The sequence below is a fragment of the Hypomesus nipponensis genome, chromosome 10 (assembly GCF_054491055.1).
Source record: "Hypomesus nipponensis isolate SF chromosome 10, ASM5449105v1, whole genome shotgun sequence".
In the NCBI taxonomy this organism is placed as follows: domain Eukaryota; kingdom Metazoa; phylum Chordata; class Actinopteri; order Osmeriformes; family Osmeridae; genus Hypomesus; species Hypomesus nipponensis.
In genome coordinates this window covers 4,521,380-4,546,255 of record NC_140370.1, presented here as the reverse complement: position 1 = coordinate 4,546,255, position 24,876 = coordinate 4,521,380, and the positions used below count along the sequence as shown (strand labels likewise).

Below are 24,876 nucleotides of genomic sequence, written 5' to 3'. Positions count from 1 at the left end.
ATGGTCCTTGAAAGTCAATAGTTACTCCAAATGGATATTTTCACTGAAATGTATCAGTCATGTAACACATACCAGATCACTTGGTTTAAGAATGTTAAAGTAAGATTTAAGTAAACTTATCTCAGAACCCGTTGTGGGGAGTGGGGATGGGTTACATTACCTTGATTAGACCTGGGCTGAATGTAATATTCAGCCCAAATAACAATATTGTAATATTGTTATTTGATGTAGACCAAACCCGTGGCCTTGGTTTCCTTAACAACCCAACTGGCCAAAAGACGCCATGTAGAAGCAGAGATCATCCCTTACAGAAGGACATTCACCCCCGAAGCGTTCTCATGATGTGTGGTTTAGACGGGTGATGCTAGGATATTGGACCTTGTTGTGATAATAGGATGATGGACCTTGTAGAAAGGCCTTTAAACAATCAGGATTGAACAGTATTGTGTCAAGTATATTCTCCCGATGTTGCTACCAGGGAAAGTAACCTTCTCCCTGATACAGGATTTGGTACCTTGTTATAAATTATCTAAATATCATACACAAAAAAATGAAACCACATATGAAAAGTTACACAGACCTGTTTTAGTAACTGGAATGTTGAGCAGTTTCCAAACGTTTTGTGAATTATTTCATTTAATAAAGTTCCGTTACACGTGAATCATAAGAACCTTGCATCTCAACTGCCTTTTAAGTGCTCGTCATACAAATACTTGGAAGGAAATTATCTCAGAGGTGTTCATTTTTTCAATCTCAATCCCAGTTCTCGATGTCCTTCGAGCGCTGCAGTATATCTCCATCTAGTGGCAGGAAAGGGTCTTTTCTAATCTGGAGTTTAATGTCTGTCTAATGAACCCAGACCAACATATATAGCACTCAATGTATATTGGTACCCTTTAAATTAAGAATGGTGTGTGTGTGTGTGTGTGTGTGGAGAGACACTCACCTGTTTGATTGGTATAGCTCTTCCACTGCCTATGTTGTCAGTTTTACTGTCAGTGCTCTTGCCTTGATCACTGGCTTTCCGCGACTGCAAGAAAACAAGAGAGTCAATCGACAACAGGAACTTACCATGGTGACTGGGGGGTGGGGTGGACTGAGTGCAGATGGGACGTGTGTGTGAAGTGAGCGTGGGGGTCAGGGTGAAGGGCTCAGTGTTGTGTGTGCGTGTGTGTGTGGGGAGGGGGGGGGAGTGTGTTGGGGTCGAGGAGGTGGTGTGGATTCAAACGGTCGCAAAAGGAAAAGTCAACCAAAAAGGAAAAGCTCAAAAAAGAAACAAACAAGCAGACCAGCGGAAACGAAAACAGCAGTACACTGACGTGCAAGTTGAACTTAAAGACCAGACCAGGACCAGACTAGACACAGAGCACCATTTCAACACAGAGGAGACAACCACACATCGAGTCATGACTCAGCCCTGAAACCCATATGGAGATCCTTCCTTCTGTCCCAGGCCCAGGTGGGACCCTACTGGGCCTGGGCAGACCCTGCAAGGTCCAAGCAAGACCCTGTACTTTTGCATAGATAAACTGACAGCTTTACCAGTCAACCATCAAAGGGAAGAGAGGGAGGTTAGCAGGAGAAATTGGGAGAGAAAAAAGTTACTATCCAGGACACTGGATTTGATGTGGCATTTCTCCACATCTATAACCTATGAGGACTTGTCGGAACATTCTGTAAACATCGCTTTAGACCATTAGGTGTTAGGGTTAGACGTTTTGACAAGGTCAGAAAAACAACAGAGTCAACAACCGTCAACCACACAAACATTTCAGGTTTCGGGGTTAGGCTGTGGAGGAAATATTGGTCAAAGAGTAAACGTCTTGTCACATTAGGCAACATTTCAGTATACGCAACACAGTTCACCCCCAAAACACAGAGCGAGAGATGAAGTACAGAGGCTCTCACTCAAAGCGACAGACAGGACTGTTATGGTCTCACTCAGAACAAGATGAAAACATGCCCAGTCGCCATGGAGAGAGGTAGAGTCTGACTTCAAGTAAACCAACTCTGGTTTATATTTTTCAACATTTCATTTTTTTATTATAGTTATAATTTTTTTGTTTCTATACAGACACCATACAAATTAAGTCACAGGTTCACTTCCAAATATTTGACAGATTGAGCCAAACATTGCAGTTCCCACAAAATATAGGATGGACAATAAAGGCATTATTTCATATATTTCATATATATGTTTATAATATACTTTTAATAGAGTACCATTGTAAATAAAATACAATACAAGATATACAGCAGTCTATAATTTGTCAATCCTTTCATGATAGAAAAGCGATTATGGAATACTTCATAATCTTCATACCAACCCTAAATGGAAATAACTTAAATTCAAGTAAATAAATATAAATAAGGAGGTGTGAATAAACAAAGAATTGAAAATTAAGTTGAAAGAAAATCAAATTAATTGAAACTACATTCATACAAGTCGGTGCAAACCAGTTCCATTCATTATTACGTTTGTTGAACCCCATCTCGCCCTGAAAACCTACTCTGATTTTTATGAAGGCCTTCATAAAACTACCCAATATTACTCCTGATACGCTCCCATACCCATAAACATACCACATTTTTTAGTCCATTCAAGACTTTCCGTGAAAACAAAAGAAAAAAAAACTGACCAAAAAGTGATGAGATTTAAACGCAAATGCAATGTACTTGGCACCTCTAGTCCTTGAGTCCTTGTGTATGGCAGAAGGCAGTGTGATGTAAGGGGCTGTCCTTTAAGAGGTCGGAGGATAGGTCCAGGAGGAGGCTTGACTGAACAAACACTTCTTGTATGACTCGTGGGAAGGTAAGAGCAAGGGACGCAAGGGAGCATGGGGGGGGATATAGTGGGAAGGAAGGGAAGGGGTGGGGGAGGGGTCGCCGGTCCAGCAGAGAAAAGTACCTACTTTGTGTCCCAGTTAATGGGTTAATTAGACAGTCTGCTTTGAGCGTGTGCGATCAACTCCAAAAATCTACTGGGCTTCCAACGTTAGGTAGCTTTAGCCACGTAGTTCTAGGGTTTCCATTAGCGCCCCCTTCTGACTTGTGATGTTTGACCCATATGCTCAGGGACACTAGGGTAGCAGGACACTTCCTCAAACGTCCTCTATCATTATGGAGGGCAAAGAGGGGGGCGGGGGCCACACTCATTTGAGGGGTGCAACGTTAACTTTTGTTATCACCCAGCTCTTCTAATTCGGAAGGAGTTGGAAAGCCCTTTTAGTTGAAGAAAGGTTGGAACGAGTTGCACAAATCTGTAAATACTGAAACAAATATCAGATGGTTATTCTTTTTTTCTTTTCTTTTGGTGGACATCCAGTAAAAACGTAAGGACTGCATGATAGACAGACAGGTTTGATGAGGATGACGTTTAGAAGTTGCGACATGGGGGGAAATGAAAAAAGATATGCCAAAAAGTTCCTCTAAATTCCCCAATACCGTGCTTGTAAACACCAAAGGGACAGACAGCCTAAAACACCTCCGAAAATATTGTCGAGGTTAGTTACCATGGAAGCACTAGGAAAAGATTGTGTATTTGACTGACACCTAGTGGCCATTGATAGTTATGACAGACGTCGGAAATGATCATGGCTTGTGAGACTGACTCGTGAAGATGATGACAAACCAACATCTTTCAGAGTAAAGCTTTTAGGACCTTTGAAAAGAAAAATAACCCTAAAATGACTTCAAAAGTTTCAAAAAGAGAAAAATTTGACCGGCAGTTGTACTAGTAGTGTAGGTAATGGTTACACACAAAACAATCCTATTGGTTTCCATTTCATGTGACATCTTTAACCATTAACTCTCTATATAAGGGTCAAAACAGTTGAGGCAATTATCGGAAATAATCATATCAAATGAAACGCTGCCTTTGTCCTATGCACCTCAGAACTAATTAGGTCAGGTAGTGCTGGCAAAACAGACTTTTTCATATGGCCCTAACTTACTTAATAATCCTGTATTGTTTTTGTGCTTTTCTGGGGCATTTAAAAAAGTGAAAAATGCCATTGCCGCTATAAACAAACTAGGGTGATGTTAATTAAATACTTCAAACTGTTTTGAATCAGATTGCGTATGCAAATCTAAAATAAAAAGATTATTGGAAAAAAGCTGGTGACACTATCAATGGTGTTGTGGTATCTGAATGAATCCCAGATCAATGATATTAAGGCGTATTCTCCATTTGACATGAAGCTCCACATTTGAATCAAAAATTTTAGGGGTCCAAATTAATACTGCAGGAGTGGATATCATGGGCTTATTAATGCTGACTAGCAAACAAGGAGTTGCCAGACAGAGCTTTTGAGTAGTACTGCATGATGTGTGTGTGAATAATTGCTATCTGTTCAGGGAGTCATCCGAGCTAAGATTGATGAAAGGCGAGACGGGGGTAGTCTTTACAGTGGATCTTTCACAAGGAAAACTTTCGAACGTTCTCGGTTTCGAGAAGAAAAAAGAAAAAGAAAAAAACGGCAGAACAGAACGTTGCATCACTTCCTCTCCTCGGCCTGCTGTGATCTTGAAGTGTCATTTGAGGAGAAAAAACAAAACAAAAACTGCCGCTTTGAAACCCCTCAACCGTCGCCTCTCACGGCCACCCCGCCCCAGCCGGCCACTCCCCTCCCCCACCTAGCCCCCCCCCCCTCTCCAAACCAACTCCCCCCCCCCTGCCCCCCGCCACACCCCTCCCCCCTGACCCCTCTCGTTGCTCCTCAGAAGGTCATGAGCTGAAACTCCCGCTCAGCTTGCCACTCCGGCACCCACACGGGATAGGTGGCGTGCTTCGGCACCTCCATGACGCGGACAGGCAGAGGCTCATTTCTCTGGTGGACAGGGTTAGTCACTACCTAGCAGGGGGGACGGAGAGAACAAGGGGAGCTAGCACCCAGCCTCGACTGCTCTGACGCTGCCAGCCAACCAGCCAGCCAGCCAGCCAGCCGGCCCTGGGGAAAGGGTTGACAGGGAGGGCTGGGGTAGGAAGGTAGAGCTTAGAGAGAGATAGAGAGAGAGATAAGGTACGGACACAGAGACAGGGTTGGAATAGGGTTAGGACAGACGGGGGGACGTGGGTAGGGTTAGAACAAGGTTGGGACAGAAGGGGACATGGCTGAGGTTGGGGGTCGGAATAGGGTTGGGACAAGAGGACAGGGTTAATGCAGGGGGGGGGGCAGGTTCAGGGCAAGGTTGAGTCAGGGTGACGAGGTTACGAGGTGGACAGAGGGTGTAGAAGTGAGAAAGGGAAGCTTTGGAGCAGAGGAGGCTGCGGTAAGGATGGAAGAGAACAAGTTAGAGAGGATGAGAGAAGGCTGTGTTGGAGAGGACAAGAGGGGGCTGTGTTAGAGGAGATGAAGAGGCTGTGTTAGAGGAGATGAGGAGGCTGTGTTAGAGGAGATGAGGAGGCTGTGTTAGAGGAGATGAGGAGGCTGTGTTAGAGGAGATGAGGAGGCTGTGTTAGAGGAGATGAGGAGGCTGTGTTAGAGGAGATGAGGAGGCTGTGTTAGAGGAGATGAGGAGGCTGTGTTCGAGGAGGTGAGGAGGCTGTGTTCGAGGAGATGAGGAGAGGACAGCAGAAATAAGTACAAGGGGTATCAAAGGCTTAGCAGAGGTTAGGGCAGGGGCAGTTGACAGGTTTACGGGGGGAAAGGGGGCGACTATGGCAGGGATCAGTACAGCACACAAGGCTGGAGGATCAACTAGGACCGTGAGAGGCGAGGGGTGAGAGAAGGGGAGCAGAGCAAGCTTCGGTCGATCTGCTGCTTCGTTAGCTAGGGGGAATCTGGGATTTGGGGGACAAAATTGAGCATGCATTATTAAGTGGTGACAGCAAAAATCTAAATCCTGGCCCTCGCTTTTGTTTATTGTGGTTGGGCAGGGATGGGGGTGGGGGGGGTGGGGGTGGGTGAGGGTCGTCTCATTCCTTCTCTCCACAGTGAGGTCATTGCAAAGAAAGGATCTAGTAAAGATAAGAGGGGTGGGGGGGGGGGGGGTCGAAGATTTTGATTTAGAGAAAGGATCCAGGGGATCGTGTGAAAGATGAATTCATGCGCTCGTTTACTTTACCGACTGGAAAGTAACAGGGAAAGTAAACGAGACTGAAGATTGAGAAAGATGAGATTTCTTCTTTTTTTTTCCACAGTGCTTAGCTTTGATATTTGCTTTAGAAAAAGTAAGTTTTTTTTCTCTCTCCGTGGGTCTAATACAACCCAGGTTGAAACAACCGCATTGTTATCATTATTTTTCTCCTTTGTCCATCGTGTTGCTTGTATGAAGGGAAGCCAGGCGTTTGTGCCTGCGGCGGAGGCTCTGAAGGGCGGCTTAGGTGGATTGTGATCTGCCTGTCTCCCCCTGGTGGACATCCTGTGCCTGGCAGGGGGTGGGGTGGGGGGGCTCTAGTAGTGTGAATGGGTGTTGCTCTGCATCAGCTGCCGCATACTTACTGTGAAGATGTTGGAGCGCCTCTTGGACTGCTTGCGGATGGGCGTGGGCGTGTTGGAGGCTGCGATGGTCTCGATGCGCATCTCCCGCTGGCTGATGCTGGGAGTGGAGGGCACGGACGAGGAGTAGTCGTTAAACACGCCCCCGCCGTTAGCCGCCTGCCCAGGGGAGAGGGGGAGGGGAGGAGAGAGATGCACGGAGAGGGAGAAAGAGAGAGGGAGAGAATGAGAGAGAATGAGAGAGAGAACAAGAGAGACAAATAGAGAGAGAACAATAGAGAGCAAGAGAGAGAGAGAAAGAGAGAGAGTGAATTTGTACAGAATAGAAATCCACAGGGTCCCAGGTCAGGCCATAAAGACGAGGATACTATTGTTCCACATACAGGTAAACAGAAAAGATAGATACTTGGGGGGTATTCCAGGTAGCGGGTTTAGTGAAAACTTTGAGTTGTTTAACCCTGGAGGCATACTCCAAGGATTCAGTTCCAGAAAGAGAGGTAACAAAACCTTTTGGTAAGTTTCCATGGTAACTTATTCCGTGAAACTAAACTGCTTGCTAGCAGGTTTTTCGTGCCAAACTGTGTTTCTACCGATCCCCACCCACTTTCCGAGCCTGCTAGCGTTGGCAAACATGGGATATCCTTTCCTGGTTCAGCCAACCAATCTCAAATAAAATGTAATTCGCTTAGTTATACGCTGGGAGAGGATTTTAAGACTGCAATTTGATGTGCTTTAATTCTCTAATGAATACCTAGGTTAACGTTACCGTTTCCTGTCACAATCTGTCATTTATTTTAGTAACATTTTCAGCCCTCAGGCCTACATTGCTAATGTTACTCGCCGTGGACGAGCACTCAAAACTGACCTGCTTTTTGGCACAGAAATAAAGACAAATAATTGAAATTGTATTTGGTGTTTTTAATTCCCTACAAATATAAATTCAACTATGAGTATGAGTATGTTTATCGGCTATTGTTCCTACAATTTACAAGTCCTACAAGTACATGATTCACCTGTGACCATGTACTGTCCTGTAACTGGTGTTTCAGCTAATCTAATTCAAGATTGTAGGGGGTCAATATTGACCAAATATTCAAAACTAATTCCTTATGGTTTGAAGGAAGATGGGAAACTGAGCAGTGTATTAACATTAACCGCTTTCTCTGTGAGAGCTTCAAATGTCTGGAATACACTGCCATCAGACACACATAACTGCACCACCTATCACACTTTTACCAAAGACATGAAGACATGGCTAAAGGTCAACCAGATTTGTAAACATAATCCCTAGCTGTGTATTGTCGCTTTCCATGTTGTTTGTGGCTTGTAAGGTGTGGAAACACTTTGTTGCTTTTATGGATTTTGTCTTGTTGCTAATTGTTCTATGTTGTTCTATCTGTATGCTATGTCTTGCTTGTCCTATGTTGCCCTGCGTGTGTTCATTGTTTAATGATTGTCTGTATTGTAACTGTCTTTAATAATTTGCCCAGGGACTGCGGTTAATAAATGAGCCGGCTGGCTAAAACCGGTACTTTTACTTAAAACGTTGATTAATGTGCACTGTACAAATACAAACCAAATAATGTCAATACCTACCAATGGAATTACAGTTATTTGACTATATGGGTGAAATCAGAGCAAGAATGGTCAAAGTAACGTTAAATAATACTATCATTTAATCTTATTGCATATCAATGAAATCAATGAAGGTTAACTCTTACCTACCCTACCATGATTATTGTAAACCAGAGATAGAAAGCAAGAGGTGAGGAAGGAGGAGTAGGACAAGTCAGAGCTGAGGAGAAGGTCTCAGGAGATCAAGAATCCACAGATGCTTCACAATTGTTTTTATACCCAAGAACAACTAATCACACCACAATATTGACCCTTACTTATCAACATGACTAGCAATGCTACACTAAGTTACACAGTGATGTGTGGGAGCCATCAAGTTGAGACTCCATCCAGTAACTCCATATTTTACCATATGAGAGGTGGGGGCAGGTTGATAGCTTTACAGGATCAGCCTTTATTCTTCTGCCCTAAGTACTACATCAAGATAGAAAAATAGAAATTCAGCAAGTTCAACAATTAATATTCACATAGGTTATTGTTCCTACCATTAATATCACCTGTGACCATGCACCCTCCTGTCAAGATTAGCCTTTATCCTTCTGCCTTAAGTAGGCCTACACAATCTCGTAGTCAGTTTTTGTCACTTGCTTTATGAGATGAAGGCTGTACAACTCATTTACTGGTAACTGGGAATACATGAGATTACATTAAATTCCACAGTTCCACATGTAGAATTCACCTGCCATTAAATGAACATCTCACTGTATAATGCATTCATGCTCTGTTCAACAGGATCAGAATGTGTAAATCATTTTTATATTCATTATTCTCATCATTTCAGTGTAACTGAAAATTCCACACAAGCCTGTTATAAAAGTACATGGGGAGAGAACTACCACTAGCTACCATACATAGGCTTCTCTGTATCCATTTCTGCAGCAGCAGTCAAAGTCTGTGATGAAAAGCATTCTGTTGGGGGTAACTGCTACTACAAGTTGAAATAGGCACCAACTGATATTTACTTTGTATCATGTCAAATATTATTAAAATCAAGGTGACGTATTAGCTACAATCACAAGCTTATAGGCCTAAGCAAAATATGTCTTACCTGTATGGAATATGTTTTTATGTTTTATATAACATTGAACATGCTAGTCCACCACTTTTTCTCCTGTAATATTAACGGACAGTGTGGTTAAGTGTTCAATGTATGGGCTGGCTACTGCATTCAAATGTATGCATTGACTCGGCCAGCAATTGTCTCCCACGCCAATTGTCTCTCCTACGCTGCTACAGCCATGTTGCTTTTTTGCGGAATATGTGCTCAGATTCACCATAAACAGGTATTAACACTTTGTGTTGTGGAGTAGGACAAAAAATGTGTTGCCAGGTGCCATGGTGTCCTAGTATTGGAGCTCCTTTGATGTTGGCTTTCAGTAGTTCTAATGCACGGGCTTAACTCAGACTGGACGTACTCCAAGTTGATTTAACAAATTCAAATCAGCTTTTCTGGAACTTTTCCCATTTTAGGGTAAATCAACTCAAAGTTCAGGGTTGGGTTCACAGTTTGTTGAACCCGCTTTCTGGAATACCCCCTGGACCCAATTCTCATGTGTGTCATAGCCGACCTACTTGAGGTGCACGTCTCAGTTTCTGTATTTCATTAAATCTAAACAGCACAGCAATTTATATGTCATCATTGCTGACCCTCAAGCATGTCTCTACCCTATTGGTCTAGATCAAGCCAACCCAGCCTACCCAAGGCTTCACCCCATTGGTTTAGAGGAACCCAGCCCAAGGCCTTACCTGGTTGATGTGCACTGAGGGGATGGAAGCAGAAGGGACCGACGAGTGACTGGGAGAGTTGGGCAGGGACTTGCACGGACCAATAGACAGCTGTTGTTTTTTCCTCAGGGCCACCACCTTCTGGGCCACTGTGTTGAGGGAATAAAACACATCATCGTCATCATCGAGTGAATGAAACCCACTTCATCCACTGGGTACATTTCACATCGACACGCCAGTGGAGACCTGGTTCATAAGTGCATTATCTAAACAACCGCAGGGTGATTTGTTTTCCAACTGGGTAAACAGAGACATACGGGAAGGAGGCCCAATGCCAGTCTCGGGAGAGACCCTGCCTCCCCGTCTCCCGGAGATAAATAATAACGTGAGACGATGTCGCCGAAACGAGTCGTCTGTCCTCTGAGATGTGCGGCGCAGTGTTAATCAAATGAGCCTTTCACCGTTCCTGGGGGGGCAGAGGGGGTGGGAGTGGTAGGGGGGGCTCATTTCCCATGCAGACGGAGTGTCGCTCTGGAAACAGGTGGGGGGGGGGGGTGAGCTCAAGTTGGGTGGACAGCTGGAAGCGTGCTGACAGAGAGAAAGAGTGAGCGACCGAAAGAGAGTGAGACCCCCAAAAAACGGAACGAGAGTGAGAGACAGAGAGAGCGTGAGAGAGACAGAGAGAGACAGACGGGGACAGAGAGAGCGAGCATCCTCCAGACGGCAAACACTTCAACGTCTTTTAATGATTTCAAATGGAGCTTGAGGAAGTAATTAAAGCGGGGGGGGGGGGGGGGGACAACAAGCCTGAGCAGCACCAGTGGATGAGGCCACGTGAGCGTGCTGATACCGGCTGTGTTACGGACTCACAAGTTATCTAAAGAGTTGATGAAATGTTTGAGCGTTTGAAAGCCCAAACATTTGAAAAGAAAGAGCTTTAAGTGGTGCTTCCTGCAGGGTAGGCAAACAGTTATTCATAACCAAGAGCTGGCATAAGCTCCCAATTTATTTACTTCAGTTTGTTTGTCACAAACACATCAGCCTCAGTATGTTCCGATCAATTTAGAGAAGGCTTTCGTAGCTCCAAGTTCTCACAGATCTTTTCAATGTCTCGGAGAGAGTCTCGACTCTGACTACCTCAGTGTCAACATCCTGCAACATCTTGTCATACAGCACATCTCCAGTGGTTGGCTCCTCAGCCTGGTCTACGCTATTCACGGCCCCCCAGAGCCCTCTCACCATCCTGGAAGACTCTCTCCACGTTCAGCCCATAGGTGGAGCAGGTCTCATAGTAGGTGGAGCGCTTCAGGTCGTTGGACAGCTTCCTGGCTCGCGAGTCGTCGATTACTCTGGGGTTGGCAGCACTGATGGCGTCTGGAAAAGGTCAGGTGGAAGGGTGGGAGTTACAGCATGTCACACATGGATATTAGTCATCCAGTCAGAGTCTCTGCCTTATAACACGTCACACGGTGTCTGCATGGAAAACAAAACCGGTGTTCCAGCCCGAGGCCCATCTTGGCTCATTATGTCATTTTTAAGGTTTTTAAGGTCACCTTGCGTCCCCACCAGGACCATGGGGACCTCCGCTGTGTTCCTGTAACTTGACAGACGCAGGAAGTAGTTGTATACTGTCTGGAAGCTGATTTCATCCTCCAGACTGAAGACAAACACGACAGCATCCACCCAGGCTGCAAACTGGAGATACAACACCCGGTTAGAACATGGCTAGCAGTATCTCCTCGTCTGAACCCAGTTCCTGTTATACTGAAAGAACTGAAGCAGAGCAAAGTCAAATCAAGTCTTTCTGATGGGTTAACAGTAAAAGGACAATTCTTTGTAATAATCACCTGAACCAGAATTGTCTGGGAAAGGCAGGGTCCCAGGATTTGAAAATGAATAATCAAGCAATGTTACGTTTAATTAAATTGACACATGAATATGTCAACCTTAATGAACTACAAATTAAATAAATAACCACCCTCAAATTCCTTCGGAGTCAGGATATAAATATGCAAAACACAACACTTTTACCATATCTGGCAGTGGAGGAAATGACTAAAGATTCCATATTTGGTCAGGAGGGGGCAGCATTGCCGCAGTAATGCTCTTATCGACCTGACACCTACTGTGTTTGTCACCAGTTTCCTAGGTAATATAAAATCATGTTGCAGAAACCCACTTGTCTTCAGTTATCCAGCGCGTAGGTGCATGTGCTTTACCAGCATGCTACGTGAAACTCTCAACCGGATGAACGATGTGGTCAGTTTCCCCTCAAACAAAATAAGAACATCGTCATTACGAAACGTTGCGCGTTGCTATGTAGAGCGACACCAGCAATAACCCGTCCGCTTATCTCTCCAGTCGGTGTTGTCCATCAATGAACGCCCCATCCCATTTCCTCACCCGTGAGCGAGCACCGTCCGAGTCATAGCTTTGCTCAGCCTCCCGCGAGTCGGAATGCAATGAAGGCCTTTAATTATGCCTCGCTAATTACACAGGCATCTGACGAGCGAGCTCAAGCCGTCTCCCTTCCCTCATCTAGGGGATAATTAGCGTAATGCTAGCATAACTCAGTGCTGGCAGGGCGGCCAGGTATCAATGACTGTTCCGTCACTGGCTCTGAGGGGAGGCCGTAACGTCAGGCGGTTTTTACTCATCGGACTCCTCTGGGACCGTACAGGCCAGGAACAACATTGTGTATCCCTAATCAACGCGATGTGGACCCTCAAAACACATTTATGAATTGAGGGGAGCCGGGGAAGAGACGGGTGTTGGCAGAAATACAGACCTTCCAGGCTCGTCCATATACAATGAGTGTCTGGGCTGGAACCTGAAAGCTAGTTTGTTACTTTGGATCCCGGTTTGGAGCTCTGCTAAATCGGGCACTGAGATTGTATACACAGCAAAGACAAGATGAGCCACCTACAACCACCCCACAAAGATAAGTGTACACTAGCAGCGTCCAGATTCGCTTGAATTTTCTCGCTCCTCGCAAGCTTCTGGGTGTGGAGCTTGGATTAGCATATCCTACTTCATTGTTGTGCTAGCTGTGTTTTGCTTGATAGTTTTGTTTTGACATAACATACTTTGTTTCTCGTCCACATATGCCCTAACAAACGCATACAACAGGGTTTGCTTCTCTTGGTAGGCAGCCTGTTCGTCTGACTCGCGTAATAGCCTATGGAAGGCCGTTTGTGCCAAAACCCCAAATGTAACGTTCGTGTACGTACGGCATATTTAACCGTCAATTTATGTCGTCTGTACCAGGGGCATAGGCAGATTTGTATTTTGGGCGGGCCAGTGCAAAACTGAGTGGGCCTATAGTTTTTCCTAGAAAAAAAACATGTTTTGGCAGAAATTTTTGTTGGACGCCCTGGTTCTATTTATTTTTTTGTCGCTCGCGTTGAAAGCTCTGTAGCCTAGCACACATGGTTAGTTTACGTAACAGAAGTGAATTTGACGGATACAGTGTGGACAGAGAGCGTCCGATGCGTATGCTCGCATCCAGTTAGGACACGGTGTTAAAGAGTAGAAAAATAATAGACCAACTGCAAAAACAGTGACACCTTTACTTTGCAATATTCAGCAAAAGCAACAACAAAACACTATCTAAACATCATGTTCAACCAACAGAGCTCAATAAAGGCTGGACAAACCTAGCCTGGTATTCAGGTGGCTGAGTGGCAAGGGAATCGGGCTAGTAATCAGAAGGTTGCCGGATCGATTCTCCACTGTGCCAAATGACGTTGTGTCCTTGGGCAAGGCACTTCACCTTACTTGCCTCGGGGGAATGTCCCTGTACTTAATGTAGGTCGCTCTGGATAAGAGCGTCTGCTAAATGACTACATGTAAATGTATTCAATTACGTTGTACAACTTGCTCCAACAGTTCCATTTTATTCGGAAAACAAATTAAACACACACCTGTCAACTATAAATCAGGTTTATATTAATATATTTTCTTAAATAAATTTGAATAATAAAAATAAACTAAACATTTGTACCATCTATGCTTCCATGCTATTGGTTGGCGTCAACATGCCCACCCCTTTTTGACACTGGAACCATCATAGCCACCCCCCTTTTGACGTAGTGTCTGCGCTAGGCTGTATGTAGTCCTACTGTGATCATGTGGGCTCTTACGTAGCTATCATTTAATATTTGGGACACACCATTTGGTGGGGGAGAGGAACTTGTGCAGAAACGTTACAACCACCAGTGTGAGTGGAAAAATAAAAACTGTGTGCGCTATGCACCATGTATGGTCAGAAGGGATTCAAGCATTCAATAGCCTACCAAATAGGCAAAGGAATGCACCAGATATCTGGCCAAATGTGCTGCTTAGCCAATGCAACATAGCGGCATGGAGATTAAATCTGTTCACGTTTGTTACATACTGTATTTGTTCTTACAGCCAATATAGCCCAGTTTCCCTGACATGGATTAAGACTAGTCCTGTTTCTCTTACTTTTGGACTACAGGTTTAATCCATGTCTGGGAACTGGGGCATTAATAATGTTATCTCCTTGCTCGGGTTTAATTAATGGCACTCTGTTCTTTGCTCCACTAATTCAGAACTCCATTCAAACATGCTCTGACTGACAGTCTCTATCCTCTATAGCTGAGGTTCCCCTCCCTATCCAGGGGGGGGGGGGGGGGGGAAATCAGACCCTGTAAATTTTCATTTAGTCTCAATTACATTCAAAGTATTTTGTACATTCCCTGTGTTGGATATTACTTGTATATTGCCATGGGTATTACCTGTGTTTTATTTATTGAATAAGGCTACTCTGTACACTGTCCAGCTGTCTTCAACCCTGTGTATTCCTAACCTGTTTTATTGTATTTATTTATTATTTATTATGTTATTTTGCTTGCTGATGCGCCACAATGTATCCGTGGGTATACACATCGTATTGACCAGAGGCCCTTACCACTTGTCCTCTCATACTACCATCTAGTGGGCACTTAGCAATCTTAAATGTATACCTTTTTTGAAATGTGAATATGATATAGTATACAAGCTTAATTATTTTCTCAGTAAGTAACCAGTAGATTACAAAATTGCCTACAGTTGTTGGTAATGGCACTGCCAATTTATATTAACCTATTTCTTAACCTTAATTCAATTAAGATTGGTTGAGTGGGGACAGGTTTTCTTTCTTGCAATGATCGTTATCTGGATTCCCCTCAGAAATAAATAAAGTGGTAACACCAAATTTTAAACGTGTACATACGTAAAAAATGGCCGTGTACAGACAACATAAATTGACATCTGTCCACGGTTAAATATGCCACCTGTACACAAACAAAAAATTTGGGGTTTTGCCAAAAACGGTCTTCCATACTAGCCATCCCACAGGCCACATAGTCTTGCGGGGAATGTCACGTGACGTCCATTGAAAATTAATGGGAAGCGGAACCTTGCTCGCAAATTTTGGCTCGATTCGCGGTCAGTGGATCAGCACCTTCAGGCTTGAGGTAGAATCAACTGGCCGAGCACACTAGGTTAGCATGGTCTACACACCTGTAGCTCCGGGGGTCCACCTTCATCTCTGATCAGGAGAAGGTAGCTCTGTCCGTCCACCACTATCTCCTTCTTGAAACGTCCGCCTGAGGAGAAAGGGAAGAAGGAGAAGCCAAGGATGAGCTGGGGAACAAAAATTCAGTAGACACTAATATTAATACACATTATTAGTATGTGTTGTGTGTAAGACAAATAGGAAAGTGTGAACCCATCTGCTTAGCCTTGCCGGCAAAGGACTGGCACAGTAATACGTTTGCATAATGCCTGCAAATAGTCACAGCCTTGACTCTGAGAATGAACTGTGCACAGTCTGTCAGACTTCACCAATTTGCACATTGCATTACAGCTTCAGATTCCAATACGATAAAAGTTTTGATCAAATAAATACAAAAGTTTGCAGAGATCCGGCAACCGGGCCGCTGAACCCGCTGACTGTGTCTGGGCGAAAGGAACCATATGCTGGAGGAAACTGAGTCTCTATGGAGACAATTACGGGGGAGGGAAATTGCCATTTAGCATGTCTAACGCACAGCTGCCAGGGGAACCTGCTCTGTAACACTACTGTCAGAGTGGAGCCCCCCTCCTCACAAATAGCACACAATCAGCTTGACCAGGAAAACACTCACTACATCAACCACTCCACAACATTATAAAGCGTATTAGCAGCACGGTTAGCATGGTGCTCGCATGAGCTTCAGCGTGAGGCTGAATCTAGCTTACTGTGACTTGATAAGGGTATGCAGAATGGTTGTGGCCCGCAGACAGAGAGAGATGATGGGAGTAGCAAAGAATACGGTCGTTATCCTAAACAGTCTTCAGTTTATGTCCGCGGGACAGTGGAGATGAAGGAGCGACTATAGAGTCAGTTTTTCTCCCTTTCTGTCTTTCTTTTTCCCTTCTAACTTTGCTTCGTATTCATCGCCTCAAGCAAAGCTGGCTGCAGATAACACAACGGCCGATGGGAGTACCTCTAAATTGGATTTTTCCTGTCATAGGGATGGTTTAAGATCCTGCAGAGATTAAAAACATTCAAATGAGAGAGTTGGGAGGGGAAGTCATCCCTGGCAATGAAAACTTAGCATTTTGAATAGAGAAATGCGCTTCAGGCAATCGCGCTTAAAGCAATTTTCCAATAATATTAAATAATGTAGGACTGCGAACTACAGTAGCTACATAAAAGTTGTTATAATGCATATCAAATGACTGTGGGTGAAGTACTGTAGCCCAAGCACACGCATTAGTGCTGAGAAGTCTGTCCAAGTCAATACAAAGTAAATACAGCCTTTTTTTGTAATCACACACTTATCAGTTCAAGTACTCATAATATTCCATCATATAAGAGGGCGAGGTCAGGCTGTTGAACAGAGGGCCGTGGTGGTATTCAGTAAGAAATACATCTCTTTTCACACAGGGGCCAACAGGGGCCACATGAATGGCCCTGCAAGCGTGGGTCCCAGGGTCGACTTTTACCTTGCACTACTCATCCACTTGGGCCACTCCCCCCACCCCGCTACACACACTTGGCCAACGAGGGATTCTCCCAGATAGTCCAACAGCTCACCAGTTGGATGGTAATACAGCCAGGGAGAGAAAAAAAGAGAGAGAAAGACCGAGAGAGGGAGATCCATCGACAGAGGCTTGGCCAGCTTTCTTCTATTGAAGTAGCAGAGCATGGAGATTCAAGAGAATTGAGATGACAACGTCGCCATGTGTCTGGGCATCCCCCATTCCGAGTGGCCTAATGATGCATCAGAGAGTAGGGATGATGTCAGCTCCAAACACTAGATTACAGGGTCTGAATGGTAGAGTAAGTATTAGCAATGTACTGTAATAACATAGCCTGTTCTATATCTTACTATAAGGTCTACAGCTAAATAGTTGAAATAGCATGTGGGTGGAAGTATACATCTGGGTTACATAAGTCGTTTGGCAGTGAGCCTCTTCCATAGCCCTGAAACATCTCCTGAAGAGGAGCCATCTGTACTGTTGGACGCCCCAAAACAGAGACGTGGGCTAATAAAGGCACTAATATTATTATACAGCGCAAATTAGAGTATTTTGCTTAATCACTTTGACCAGACACGGGAGAAAAGTAAAACAGGTTGTCTATTTGCTGAACTTGTTGTCCAGCTTGATCAAAGAGGAAGTCTGGGATTTGCAGTGTGAGGTGGGCTCAGTTAGCATGCTGCGAGCATGTACAGCTAGCGTCAAGGCTCAGACCTTGACACAGAGCCACAATCCATCGAAGCTCCATCCACTGTTGCCATGGAAACACACCCCAGTTTTCGGATATCATGGCAATGCCACACAAACAAAATCTGGCCAAATAGAATGAGACAAAACAGTCACGCTGAACCCTCTGAAGTAAGGTACTGTAGTTGTTCGCTGGCAGCGGAAGTTTGTCATAAAATCTAGCTTGTGTTTTGGATAAAACCCAGACAAGAATGATTCCTTCAGGAAAGTCTTGTGTACTGCCATTTCTGGAAGAATTATGTCGTATCATTCACAGCGACTTGCAAGCCATCTGTAGAAAATGCAGCAACAAAAGGCATGTTTCCTTAATTACACAGACAACACTCTGGTTCTGCTTCCCAGCGTCTTTGTCATTGATTTCTCAAGGACTAATTAAGCTATGAGGATATTTCCCCCTCTGTGGTGCAAAATGCCAGGAACTAATGATGTGCTCCATGTCTCATACTTGCAATAATTGCACCAAAAAGAAACATTACAAAGTTCTTCATAATAACCCGGGGTTCACCAACATCTTAGAGTTTTGAAGAGCATTTACCTCAGTCCAACCAGGGTCAAACTTATCACCACGCTGCCGATAAGGAAAATTGGGTATTCTCCAGCATCTCTTGAGATTCTGGTTTAAAACTGTCATGCCCTCTCATACTACCTCCAAAGTCCTAAGGTCTCAAATGTTTTGCGCTGAAACAAAAATCTCCCTTCTCAAAAATTGAGGTTTTAGTTAGGATTTGATCTTTAAGCCGAGGTATTAGTGTTACCTTGATGTGTCTTGAATTAGAATTCTACCCAACCCTCTGTGACTGCTGAGGCTTTGCTCCAGCACTATCTTCACAGTGGGGAGAAAACAAACAGCTAAACGGATGGAAAGCCAATTATCTCCCTGCCATCTCTCTTCCACATCCGGAAGTTTTGAGATTATCCGACACAGTCTCCTGTTATAGAACAACAACACAAACAGAACCCCCCCCCCCCCCAAACATCAAAGGAATGCCACTAATAAGGTGCTGCCTTCCTGTCTTTCCAGTCTGCGTGTCACACTTATTAACATACTCCATTCAACGTATCATTACGTTAGATCCTGCGCATGGTTGGATTCTGTGTACCTTCTGCTGCATATCTATTGCCAAGCTAAAACATCCTGCCACAACTAAAACCAACTAGGGAGTTCTTCGCCAGTATTTCACCAGTAGTTGACAATGAATTAGTCGTTAAAGTGACAGCCACACATATTTATAGCAGCAGTTTGAAGGGTGTCTGTCTCGTACAGTTGAGTTGACGAGTGTTTAGAGGTGGTGTGACACCTGTGTCTCACCTTCAGGGGACTCCTCTTGCACATATGTTCCTGTCAGGTACCGGTGGACCAAGGCCGACTTCCCACTGGACAGGTTTCCCACGATGCCCTGCAAAAACAAACCGCACACCACATGAACACTCAGCTTCATTCGGAGCACAGGGAGATGGGAGGGGTAAAACATTTACTTTCATCGACTTTCTCACACAGGGGAGGTTTAAAGATGAAGGAAATAGTGCTGTGACATGTAATTGTCGCAGGCCTTCTGTCCAGGTGTCTAGGAGGGCATCAATTCCTGTATCCTGTGTGCGGGTGGGGACGGGGGACGGGGGGTGGGGGGGGCATGATGCCATCCCTGTCTGTGAAAAACAAAGGCTTGGCCACACCCTCCTCCTGCCCAACCCCCACCCCCATCCCACCTCCCACCCCTCGAGCCACCCCCATCCCACCTCCCACCCCTCGAGCCACCCCCCTCTCCCCCAGTTCATCGGTGGGTGGTGGAGTGAGTGAGGTATGGTTTTAATTACAGGGGAGCGAGAGCTATGGAAGATCTCCTAAGCTTGGGAAAAGCTGGATGTAGGGTTAACTATATTGTGCGGAAAGTGTGTGTGTGTGAGTGGGGGGGGGATTAAGGAAAACAGAGAGGAGGATGAGGCATGGGTCCAGTAGTGTTCTGGTTTAGAAAGTCCAAACTAACATGGTACAACAGAAGTACAAGGGTTGCTGTTCAAGGTAACAGGCTTCTGTAGCCTGCTGATTTGTGGCCATCATTAAGGGAACTTGCTAACTCATCACTGCTTAGGTAGATGAAAGTAGGAATTTTGCAAGTAATTTCCACTCTAGTCTAGGGTGCTTTCAAGATCTGGGCCTAATTATGCATGTGCAAGTTAGAAATGTTCTGAAGGCTTCAGGAAAGGTAGTCTTTGAAAAGTCTGCAAAAATCAGTGTTGCTTGTGAGAGTGACTCCCTATAGAAAAAGCATTTGCCATAGATTCAGTGCATTTTCCAATTATGTCGATTGTTGGGAGAGGGAAAAAAAATGAAGTTGCTTCATCTGAGGGTGAATTTTGTCTTTGCTGCCCAGTCCAGATAACAAACCCCCTCTGAACGAGTAGAACGGCAATTGTCACCTTGGCTACATGAAAGGAAATTGACAGCTTGCAGTGTGTCTGAAAGTATAAAAACTAGAAGTCTGTTTCTCTGTCAAAGAGGAGTACGGTATTTTCACGTAAGGATCCCGTGATGCAACACCACAGTAGAACGCTGAACCTGTATAGCTCAAACGCTTAAATTTGTCACCAAAATAACCAACTATGGACATGGCCGTATTGACGTGAGGTGTTTTGTTTCAGTGTTATGTGATTGATGTCAAGCATTCTCTGATGGTGTCCTAGAGTCTGGCAGTGGTTAGATCTGCCGCACCGACATGGATGGGGTCCAGGACGTGTCAACAGTCAAGCCCAAAACTGTCACTCATCTCTAAGGCCTGCTGCAAGCCATCCTGTTTCTCCATGCCAACACATCTCATTAAAAATAACCCACCCCTTTGGCAGGGAATATATCAGCCAATTTCTGTACTTGGTTGTTTCATGCAAAAAAATACAAACCCCAGCTTAACATGCATACAGCATTCAGTCCATTGACATTTAAATCAATCCAATGTTAAATGTGACGTTCTCTCTGAGGAGGGGGGGGGGGGTCTGAATACTCACCACTTTGAGTTCTGGCACTGACCGGCTCAATGTCCATTCCTGGCTGTTGACGAAGGAATCTGAAAGAAGCGGGAGAGAGCACAAAAACACTATTATGGTCAGGTCATCCGAGGACCAGCCTTCTGTTTACACCTTATCCCTGTCAAATATCGCAGTTGATTTTCTGATCAAGCATGGAGCCAACACGCACCCACTCTGACTCATCTGGGACAATGGTTTTGGTTTCTTTAGTATGGAATGCTCCCTCATTCACAATTGTCATTCATGGCAGTTTTTTAAGCAATGGTGCATTACAGCAATTTGATTCTTCACTCTAGCCTCGAGGCCATATCTGATGATGAGCCTGACGTGGCTTCTTGAACTGACAGTCACAGATTATCAGGCCTGACCCGACACGACAGAACATCTGACTGGATAATCATGGCTCAAAGAGAAACTGCAGCAAAAATAAAGAAATAAAAACACTTCATAAGAACAATTCTAGGGGTGAAAGTCAGTTGGTTCAAGATAATATTGGAAGCCAAAACCTGGAGAGCTCTTCTTCAGAGAGTGTTGATGTGTCAGCATGAGTCAAAACACCCAGTCCACACAAGACCACTTTCCTTTAGGAAGGTTTAAGTCCTACCTAACACCATCAGCACATCTGCTGATCTCGCTTATGGAGATACCATCTCTGACCGGGCTGGGGCAAACACCCTGTCTCCAAGCAACAAGCTACAAAACCAGGTGGTCCCCCCCTCCCCTTCTGTTGTCTACACCGTAACAGTGATCACTTGAGGCACCAAGCCAGGAGGCATTATTAAAGTGAATATGACTGTTGCTGCCACAGAACTCTGTCATCTCAACTAGAGCAACAGTAGCCTGGCTGCCAGCCCAACTTCTCCACGCCAACAAAAAAATGTGGTCGGGAAGTTGGGTCTGGCGGGTTTCATATTGGGGAACAACTACATAAAACCAGGATCGGGACGGACCAATGAAATTGCCAGGGCGGGCTTTATACGATGATGGACAGATGATCCACAGTAACGTAATCAACAACGTGACGAAAGAGCCCTTGGGTTGAATTTGTTTTCAACAAACAACATATTACGTTGCTCTGATTGGTTGTAGGTCTATCCAATTGAGCGTTGAGGCATTTGTTTCACGAGTTCGGTTGAAACACGCCCGATAGTCACAGCCCAACGGAGAGTTTTCAGACACATATTCTGACTAGAATTATGAGTGTGACAACGTCAGGCTAGAGCAACAGTACATGGAATCAACAAAACACAGGAAAAACCTGGACATCTTTGTATCATCATTTCACTTTCTATTACATGTCACCTAAACAGATTCACTAAGTGAACCGGAAAGAAATCATTCACGGCATTCCACTACTTTGTACACACAATGCAGACATCCTAATGAGACGTATATTTGATGCCTGCGGAAGTTGAAACGAGGCAGGATGGAAATGCCTTTGGGAGAGGGGTATCCCTGAGAGGGAGTTTTCCCACTTCCTCTTTAGGAGGACTGTTGTTTTACAAGCCTAGTTTTCAGACTCTATACTGGTTTTTGACACCTCTCCTTGAACAAGTCAGAACACGAGAGCAGAGACACGCAGTGTTCTTTAGCTCTGCAGGTTGGAGAGGGTGTGAGGGCGGGTGACATTCACTACAGGCATAATGGAAGGTATATTCCTGCTCTCATGGGGGAGTTTCGGCTCTTGAATAATCTAATTATAATCCAATTTGTAATGCAAATTATATTGGAAAATGTTTCTGTTGATCATATCTAGGCTGATCCTAGAGGATGTAGTCTTTAATTTGTGTTCCTGACATTATGATGTTACAGACCACAGCATTGTTTCTTAATGGAACAAATGGACAGAAGGTCAGAAATATACAGGCCATCTCAGGCTATCATTTCACAATTGGGTCTCTGTTGAGTTGACCACTTATAGGACACTGTGTTTCCGCCGTCCATAACAACAGCACCCATCATCGACCATTTTCCAACAGCAGGAAATAAACAGGCTCTTGGCATCACACTTCACAGCCATGGATCCTGCCCCCAACAAGAAACCCACCTTCTATCCAATAATGTGGCCACATTTCCTTAACATCTTCAGTAAGTGCTCTGTGCACCATATGGCATGGCCAATCAGAACCAATCAGATACAGCAAGCGTGGTCCAATGACAAAACGACTTGATGTTTATGAGGCTTCCATGACATCATTTGTTTCAACAGTGACCTAGAATGCCTATAGAAACAAAATAAGCTCCGACCTCGGCCTTACCCACAGAGGACACCAGTGCCTTTGTTTCTGAGAGGGAAAACTGCATGGCAGCCTTGTTTGTCGTGTTTTTCACCTCACTGCTCACGTCCACTCGAATGACAGTTACAATTCCATCCTGGGGTGCGGAGGCATGATTAGCCCCAATCTTGAATTTGGGAGAAAGGAAAATGCAAAAGGAGCAGAAAACCCTTCTCTCTGGCTCCTGTGCGTATGGGTGCGTGCGTAGAAGTGCGTAGGTGCCTGCGTGTGTCGGTGTGCAAGCACGGGGGTGTGAGTTTGTTCCAGGAGGAGAGAGAGCAACCTTGAGGTCTGAACCTCCCCTCGTTTCTGAGGTCTCAGATCCGTTCCCACTGTCCAAACAATTACAGAGGGAGAATTTAGCTCGCAATGAGTATTCTTACATCCCTCATTTGTAAACCACACGGCTTTCGCTACCTCCCACTTGGCCTATACTCTCACAGACAGGCTCCCTTTTGGCGTGATCATCCTGAATCATTGCCGTATCTTGTACTGCTCTATGGGGTTATTCAGAAAAAGCACTTAACTGCGTGCGACTCACAACTGTTATCATGATCCATCGAGCCCAGAGCAACAGAATGTGATATGTCTCTGGAGGATGAATGAAAAACAATCAGTGCTGAACCAGACCTGAGGCAGTCTGTGTCGACCGATCTATTCCACGAAGAACTGGCAGGCAGGAATTTCAACTTTGTGCTGTCCGTAGCCTGGTATTGATTTCTTCCGAGGAAAAAGATTGGACAACCGTGTCTGACCAAACCTTTATTTGCCCTGAGGGAGACTAATTAGAGTTTAAGAAATGAAAATGAATTTCTCTGGCCGACAAAACAATGTTCAGACAGACCCAACTGATAACCCACACAGACCAAGATCTTCTGACGCTTCTGGTCGTACTCGAAACAGATTAGGGAAAATGTTTCTTAAGCCAACACAATGAAAACCAGGTCATACCCCAGCCTCTTGAATTGATACGATTTCAATAACTTTTGAAAACATGATTTTGAGAAAATGTTTCTCTGGAGAGAAGGGGAACAGCGGGCAGGTCTCATCTGCTACTGTAGCAGACGTCTCAAGTGGTCTTGCAGTGAAAAGAAAAATAATGCCTTTGCAGGAATTAGCAGTGGCAGATTCTGAAGTCATATTCAATTATTAACAACTGTGACTCAATTGGTCGACAACATATCCAACTCCCCCCTTCGTCTCCCTTTCTCCCAGTCTCTCAGCAGCTGGGATGGCATTATCAGAGTGTTAGGGTATATACCCTCCATTGCTGGGAAGTCAAACATTTTCTTTGTCACAATAATAAACCCGATCAGTGGAGGGAAGTTACCCATACAAATATTGTATTTCTTCGAATAAATGCTGCAGCGTTTTTTACACATTGATCATTTTGGGGGTGGCGTTTATTTGAGGATGGCATTTAATTAGTAAGAGAGATTTAGAGAATTGCAGATGCAGTGCGGCCATAGACAAACAAGGAATAGGCAAGGAGGTCAAACACAAAGCCAAGTCTAAAATTGAAGCCGCGTGTGTGTATACGTTGTGTAGAATTCTGAAACAGCATGCCGAAAGGTTGTTACACTTCAACTTTCTAACAGAAAGCTCTGAGAGTTCACAAGCTAACAGCAAGCGAAGCACGGACAATTTAATGCTCCGATAAAAGTTTAAGTTTGTTATCGGATGTTAGCGATCTAAGGAAACCTTTATTCTCGTGTACAGCATGCAGCCAACGAGGTATGTTGTTTTGTGTCTGTATTTTACTTTGGTGAACGGTATTTAAATGCTGCGCATGTCATTGTATGTTCATATTAAGCTAATGTGGTCTTTATTTTCTTGTTATAGGCCCTACTGTGGGTTTAGTTTTCACGGTGGATTTGGAGAAGCTTCAAACCTGTAGAAAGAAAGCCACCTGTCTGCCAGTGCTTCAAAGGAATTATGATACACTTGTGATTTACTTGTGTAATAAATACTGTGTTTTAATTGAACCAATTAAAAAAAAC

General features: G+C 44.5%; 1 protein-coding gene across 1 annotated transcript in view; it reads right to left on the bottom strand.

The window, feature by feature from the left end:
- agap3 (ArfGAP with GTPase domain, ankyrin repeat and PH domain 3) overlaps positions 1 to 24,876 on the bottom strand; it is a 65,439-nt gene that overhangs the window by 36,294 nt on the left and 4,269 nt on the right. The window contains 8 exon segments of the mRNA XM_084707263.1: positions 947 to 1,030; positions 6,444 to 6,599; positions 9,822 to 9,949; positions 11,040 to 11,174; positions 11,354 to 11,495; positions 15,327 to 15,412; positions 18,889 to 18,976; positions 20,580 to 20,638. Coding sequence (XP_084563389.1) covers positions 947 to 1,030; positions 6,444 to 6,599; positions 9,822 to 9,949; positions 11,040 to 11,174; positions 11,354 to 11,495; positions 15,327 to 15,412; positions 18,889 to 18,976; positions 20,580 to 20,638 — 878 coding nt within the window.